This window comes from Cyphomyrmex costatus, unplaced genomic scaffold (genome assembly GCF_001594065.2).
Source record: "Cyphomyrmex costatus isolate MS0001 unplaced genomic scaffold, Ccosl1.0 scaffold147, whole genome shotgun sequence".
NCBI lineage: Eukaryota > Metazoa > Arthropoda > Insecta > Hymenoptera > Formicidae > Cyphomyrmex > Cyphomyrmex costatus.
In genome coordinates this window covers 441,608-449,702 of record NW_017275468.1, presented here as the reverse complement: position 1 = coordinate 449,702, position 8,095 = coordinate 441,608, and the positions used below count along the sequence as shown (strand labels likewise).

Below are 8,095 nucleotides of genomic sequence, written 5' to 3'. Positions count from 1 at the left end.
ACTCCGTACAAAATCGTAGGATTTTGGCCCTCGGTGAAATTAGCTGAAACTGTAATATGTCATATTTCTTGACTCATTGATCAAAAGTGTCCATTGGCATAAAGCCCGAAAACGACTAGTTTTTTTGTTGTGTGTGTGTGTAGCCATTTAAATTTTTATTTTATTATTAAATCCTCAAAATCAAATTTCTGTAATAAATCAAGAGATTTAAAATAACAATATGCCAATACTCTCACCACCCTCACTCCCAACCCCATTCCCACACACATACGCCTACGCGCGCATTTTTATGTAAAAAAAGGTGCATATAAAAATCGAAGTTTCGTGTGTGTGTGTGTGTGTGTGTGTGTGTGTGTGTGTGTGTTTGCGTGCGTGTGTGTGTGTGTGTGTGTGTGTGTGTGTGTATCAGAAATCTGATTTTGACATTAATAAAATAAAATTTTAAAAAATTGTCAATGAAATAAAAAGGCAATTAAGAGTCAATATTATATGTGTGATCTAATAAAACATTTAATATATTATAAATTAAAATAAAATAAAAATAAAATTTTTTAAATGGCTACAACAAAAAACAAGTCATTTTCAGGCTTTGTGCCTCTGGACATTTTTGATCAATGAGTCAACACTATGACATTAAAATTTCAGCCAATTTCACCGAGAGCCAAAATTCTATGATTTTGTGAGGGATCCTTTTATAGATATGTAAAGAACTGTATCTCCGAAAAACGACTTTCCAACTTTTCAAGGGCAAAGCAGGAATAAGCTGAAAAATGTCATTACATACATTTTAAAGGCTGAAATTTTTCCTTTAAAATGTAACCTTGATAATTACTCTAGCATGCCTAGAAGCTGAGTGTGATAATCAAGTTCCGAAGGAAACTCTACATTTTGCAAAATTTTGAGTAACTATCCGCCAGTTATTATTCGCGCGTTACCCGATGTGTACCACGAAGAAGGTTGCTCGGTCGGAATTTGCATATCGTGTTGGTGCGTGCGTGCATGTGCGCGTGTAACACAGTCAGAAACAAGGACAAGTCAGCCAACGACGCAGGCAGAACTCGAGAGAGACCTTCATAAAGTTTGGCAGAAAATTCCTCACCACGAAAAATAAATAGAAGTACCTGCACGAAATAAATAGAAATACCTGCGCGGAATAAATATATTTTCTTAAAATTTATCCTAAAAATATAGTAATTATGGTATCTACAATACAATATTTTAAAGATTTTTACCATGCACTTCAGTAAAATTAATCAAACTTATTTTATATTTTATCGTAATTATCATTCTATAACAGAGCTCGATCTGTATTTAGACTGCGCACAAGTTGATGAAATAAGGAACAAGAAACCAAGCCGAAAATTGGCCGAAAAGTGCATCACATGCCGAACTCTATTCTAAAAGGTTATGGGGAGGCTGTGGCACCCTTTAATCTCCCCTTTGGTTACGCTCATAATCCTTATACAGAGGGAGACCCTTATACTGGGGTGGATTTCGCTTTGTGTTTAAAGTCGAACATGCCTAAGCAGGAAAGAAAAGAAATTGTCTACTCTATCTGTTATAGCACAAAATAAAAACTAAATATTATGTAATATATTATGTAAATTATATAGCAGAATATATATAACGTATATAGTAAATAGTAAAATATACATCGTATATATATATACATATCTCTTGTGTTTAAAAATTATGCTTTATTTATAAAAATTGTCTTATTAACAACTTTTTAACAAATAACGAGTGAGGGCTATACCTATAGCTATATAAGAAAAAAAAAGTTAAGAAGAAGAGTTTAAGAAGAATAAATCGTTGTATCATATTAAAATTTCTGATGATTTTTTATCGCTACAATATTGTATCGTACAGAGTTTTTCAAGACTTTTTAAGATCAATGCTGCGGAATTTTGGAATAGCATGTCGCGAGATATTCGCTGTGCCATCCATCTACATGATTTTAAATGTAAAGTGTACGATCATTAATTAAGTATAAGCTCATGATTTGTATCCATGTCCGCTATGCTTATCTTTCATACATGTAGTATATATTTTATTTTTGTATGATATGTATTTTTATATTATTAATTCTTTTGGCACTTGAGAGAAGCCAATTCTAAAGCGCTTAATAAACGATGTCTATCTGTCCATCTATCTATAATCTATCTATCTATTTATCTATAATCTATCTATCTCCTATTATAAAACGTTACAATACAATAATTAGATCAGTATTTGCACAAGAAATTATAATGCGCGGGCGATGAAACGATAAGGAAAATCGCGGAACTTCAAAAAACTACGTAGAGAGCAGTTTTTGTTGGCTCAATAGATGTATGATTCATGAAACACGACGAAGAGTTGCCGATATTTCTCGCTAATTGAGAAATCCATTGCCAAATAAATGAACGTGTCGCTATGACAACGCACAAGGACGCATCGCCCCTGAAAGGGGTGTATGTTGCTTCGGCAATGCGCGGATGTTTGAATTGCTCAATAAAAGTGAAGGACATTCCATATATATTTGATGTCTGAATATAAAATGCCAACATGAGAATAATCGCATGAGACATACAAAGGATTTAGTGCTAATTTTTTGTGCTAATATCTCTAAGTCCGATTTTATTGCTCTAGCTATTTAGTAAAAAATAATTTTTCTGGTGAAACTTTTAATAAAGTTAGAATGCATATTTTAAAAAATAATAAAAACAAAAATACTAATACTATAATTTAAGAATGTTTTGTACAATACCAATCAAAAATATTAATCAAACAATAAGTTACAAAATAAGCTAATATGATAAAATCAGTCAAAAATCATTCAGAACATTTTGATAATGTAACCCGTAAATATTTTTTAAAATCAACCGTAAAAAAATCAACAAATAATTGATTTATAATGGTTTTATCAGTTTTATGCAGCAAAATGATCATATTTTTCTGCAGTTTTTGATCAATAATTTTAAAAACAAATAATCCCTCCATTCCTTATGTGCGAAAACCACCCCAAAGAGATCGCATTCTTGAAAAGTACCGCATACGAAAAACTAGGAAAATACTATACGTATACGTGATATAAGTATACTGTATTTCTTTAGTCTTTTGTATGCGATATTTTTTAAGAATAGAGTTTCATATCGAGTAAAAATTATCTTTTTTTAAAGAAAGGAATACAATAAAAAACGTTAATGACGCCTGTTGCTTTTTAATATAAAATGGCAATAAATTTTATTTCAATTTATTTCAAAGTTTAACAAAAATTGTTTTAATAAACATATGCATGTCATGATACCATACACGTCGTTAATACACGCAATTTCAACATAAACTCAAATTAACTTAAAAACATTTCTTTTTTCGATAAAAAGTAACGCTTAATTATAATATTATTATTCATATATACATTAATAAATAATATTATTCATTACATATATAAACATGACCCAAGTATAACTAACATTTCCATCTTTTCTACAATAACGTTTCAGATTCCATGTATAACAATTTTCATCAGCCATTAGTTGCTTAGGCAATATTATAGAATTGCATGTTTCTACATCCAATCTATTTCGTAACTCTGTTTTAATTAAACTTAATTGAAAAAAAATCCCTTTAATTAATTTTTTTAAATTAGGAAACATTTCTTCATTTTTTATTTAAAATACTTCCAAATCAAATTGATCAAATGGAGTATTTTTTAATTTTTTAAAATATTCTATATCATTATAACTGTCTCCATTCACACTATTTAAACTTTCTACATCATTAACTTAAATTAAATTAACTTATATTGAATTTTTTAATTTTATTGCCGCATTTGTTATAATAGACACATTTCCACTTAGTGTTTGTTTAGGTTGAAAATTTGTAATAACAGATGTTTATCACTAAAATCGATATCTTTAAATCATAAAGTTTAATTAGATTTATTACATTTCTCGAAATTAATAGAAACTTGGACGCGAGCGACGTGTATACAGTAATAGTATCTATTTCAAAGAAACGTTAGATCTAAACTTCAATCCATATAAAAAAGTAATTATTTTTAATTCCAATTCACAATTACTCATTTACAAATATATTCTTTTCTTTACAAATTCTCTTTCTTACAAACAAATTCTCTGCTTTATAAACACAAAAGCTCTGCTTCAAAAACAATAATTTTTTAAATATAACTTTTGTGTTTTTAAAGAAAAGGATAAATATTCAGTATATCGCCTCCATCTTCGATTTTCCTGTAATTTTGTAAATTTGTATATTTTCATGCGTAGAATATATTCCAAGAAGGAAAATTGTCGCTCGTCTCGTTTTTTTTTATTTAATTTCAAAGTTTTTTAATGTTGGTAAATTGGAAAGTGATAACTTAGTGATAACTAACATGTTAGTTATCACTATGTGTTTCACATGTTAGTGATAAATAACATTTTTACAACTGTGTGTGTGTGTGTGTGTGCATGCTTATTCGCTAAACATTACTTTCGGTACTTCACGCCAGGATCTGTGATAAGTTGATAACTTTATTACAAAACATATATTTCTCTCTTTGTATGAACTTCCGAAAGTCCAACACCCGATTGTCATGAATTTTGGCAGAAATACTCTAAACAATGTCAAATGAATGCCCTTACATGGATTTCTACCGACAAAGAAGTTTAATCCCAAAAATGTTTGAATGAAATTATAAAAGTTCAGGGGCGCGCGATTCCCATGCGAAGAAACTTTCACCCCATCTCCTCCTGCCTAGGGGCATACAATTCCCATTCGAAGCGACTTCCACCTCACCTTCCCTCTGTTTAGAGGTGCACGAATTTCCACGCGTAATGACTTAATCTAAAGAACTTTAGTGCTAAATATACTTGAATAAAGTATATAACTTTATTCAAACGTTTTTAGTATTAAATTTCTTTGTCGATGAAAATCCATTTAAAAGCATTCATTTAACGTTATTTAGAGTGTTTTTGTCAAAATTCATGAAAACATTATACGTTTTCAGAAGTTTATCCCTTTCTTTATCAATATTATTTTATTATAATATTCACATATATTCTTTCTTATATATTTATGTTTGCTGGAATACCAAGTGTGTACATGACATGTAAGTGTTTATTTATTTTCTCTTTCTGGAGTATACAGCGTGTCATTAATCGATTAAATTACCTACCAAGAACAGATAGAGTAGACCAAACTGAGTCGAAGAGTCTTATACTATTTTGCAGTTTACGGAATATTTGACGAGATATTAGACCTTAAATATAGCCGAATAAATGTGTTCGTTTGGCCTACTACTGCCAAGCGTGTACGCCCCTCAATCACTCTTTACGCGCGTGGATCGCGAGGCGCGGGGATGGCCTGAGGCACGCTGCTCGAGTTTAGACGTTGAGGCTCGCGGTGATGTGCGCAGCGCGGGACGCTTTCTATTCCCCGCGCTCCAAGCTAACAGGCCGGACAAACGCGTCTATTCGGCTATCTTTAAGATCTAATATTTCGTTAAATATTGCGTAAACTGCAAAATAGTATAAGAGTTTTTGATTCAGTTCGGTCTACTCTGCCTGCTCTTGATAGGTGATTTAATCGGTTAATGACATCCTGTATATTGTAGAGTCATTCGGGTTACACAATGGCGTTATTTATTGGATAAGTTGTTTATGACACGAACGGATTTAATTTTATATTATATAATTGTTCTGTATTACATAACATCTATTTATTAAATTATGATGTCGTTGAAATTCCTGTCGTTATATCTAGCACATTACACATAATGGAACCAGCTGTTATTGATTAATTAAAAGACGAAGGAAATGTAAATAGAAATAGATTAATGGAAATATAATTACAAAAGATAACTTTTAAAAGAGATATTAATTAGTTTTTGTACAAAAAAGTATGTACAAAATATAAGTTTTGTATATACAAGTTTTGTATAAGATGTATAATATTATACATATGTATGTGTATATGTACAATATATAGAAAAGAGATTGAACACATTGTCTTCTGACCAGACTTTATTTAATAACGTCTAACAAAAGCTTACGGACAAAATCGGAGGTGTATTCACAACTTACCAGAACAGACTGATTGAATCAAAGCTAGAGATCTTTATTTCGACTAAGGAGATGGAGTTCAGTAATAATCAATAACATGACATATTCTAATACCAAAAATATGCATGATAGGTATAGAAGGAACTGAGATATGCGAGTAGTGTTAAAATAATTTAAAAAATCATGATTATTTTCTGGTAAGTATAGTATAATGAGCTGGGAACGGGATAAATAATCTGTTCGAGCATATGACTGCGAATCTTTATTCACGACCGCATAGCATGTGTCACTCTTGTAATTAAGGCGCGCATTGCTGCCCACAACCTACGTGTTTTCACGCAATATATATTTTAGTATTTATCTAACTGCATTCACTGTTGTACAATTTCCCGCTTTTTTTTACATAGAATATAGGTATGTTATTTGTATATTGATCAATCTTCATTAATTTACTCATTGCGCTCTCATTTGATCTACATAAATGATGTAGGATCGTTTTCTTTTCTTTACTCTTGTCCTTTCCTATCCTTTAGGGATAAATTTGGCGGTAATTAATTGCAATGCAAATTGCAATTCAATATGTGCTACCGCACGAATATAGATAGGTAATAAATATCATAAATAGTTAAATAAAAATAATCCAGATATATACATATGACATGAGTATTCTTCTTCCCTTAAAGGATACGCTGCAGCATCTCTTTCATGATATGGTAGTGTTCTTTCATAATATTATAATATAATAAGGACGTTTTTTTAATATACTAAACTTCAAAAATATACATGGCGGGAGACGCTGCCGCGTCTCCTAATACAAAATACAATTCTCTTACGAATACCATTTTTAAGTAAAATTGTCTGGTGAAAAAGTTTCTCCTATATATTATTCCATGTTTTCAAACATTTCAGTAAAATTATTGAAAATTTGCTAAAATGTTACTAAACGTGAATCTTTTTTACTAAAGTGTTTCAAAACGTAAAATAATTTTAACAAAATTTTTTTCAGATAAGTGTATGCCTACTCTGAATAATAAAGGTCCATTTATTCGCTGTTCGTCGGACTTATTTGACAATCGTTTAATTCCGCCGGTAGTGGTAGCAGGAGGCTTGGTCTTCTTGAAATCGGACTCCAAGCGTCTGGTGGTACGACACAGGAGTGGTCCTGTAATTGTACTGATTTTATATATTATAAGCTTGGATAATTTTTAAACATAAAAATATAATTGTATAACAAAAGATATGTAAAAATTTACATTTTTGGAAAGAAAAAACATAAAAAAACTAGTTTGAGATCGGTATTCATGGTCAGTTCTTATATTAAAAAATGTCTTAAATACAGTCTTGAGATGTCGTAAATTACTTAAGAAGGCCTTAAAATACGAATATCAGCCTAAGTGACCTTTAAATAATTAATCGCCTTTAAAAGGACAGAGTCGTTGAAGATCAATCTTTAACTAATTAAGCGAGGTTTCGAGATAAGTTTCAATAATTATTCGCGAACATGATATCTTACTAGCAGTAAGTATTTTATAGTTGGTAGCAAAGGTGGTTGTAGGAGCACCATGTAAGTGAGATTACATACCAATGATGTAGTCGAAGTTGCCTTGGGTGGATCTGGCGGTGAGGGAAGATCCATCGGTGGTTCGTACAGAGGTATATCCACATTCTGTACCGAATCGGTCGCAGTGGATCCAAGGATCCACCGAGCTATGCGTTCGCAACAATCGCTACACATGCCCGATAGCCCATGTCGCAGTCCTTGGTGCAAGAGCAGGAACAGAAGCGGGTTCACAGAAGCGTGTATAAACGCTATATATAGAGTCACCTGGTACAACAAACCACGTAAACCAATAATTTAGATGCATTGTGCAGTTTGCATATGAAGATATAGGAATAACTCATAGTCTGCGTACTAATGTATATTTTAAACCGTGAACATTATAACTGAAGAAGGACCTGTGGTCCTAAAAAACAACTTGATTCTGTAATTTAGAAATATTCAATTTCAAATATCAACTAATTGTTTGGCTCGATTTTAACCGAACAAATTG

The 8,095-nt window shown here is 31.4% G+C and overlaps 1 protein-coding gene across 1 annotated transcript in view; it reads right to left on the bottom strand.

The window, feature by feature from the left end:
- Positions 1-7,086: 7,086 nt before the first annotated feature.
- Positions 7,087-8,095, bottom strand: part of LOC108783304 (uncharacterized) — a 55,348-nt gene continuing 54,339 nt past the window's right edge. The window contains exons 7-8 of the mRNA XM_018551846.1: positions 7,627-7,869; positions 7,087-7,206 (exon numbers count right to left, since the gene is read on the bottom strand). Of these exons, the coding sequence (XP_018407348.1) occupies positions 7,087-7,206; positions 7,627-7,869 (363 nt within the window). The remainder of the gene's footprint in view (positions 7,207-7,626; positions 7,870-8,095) is intronic.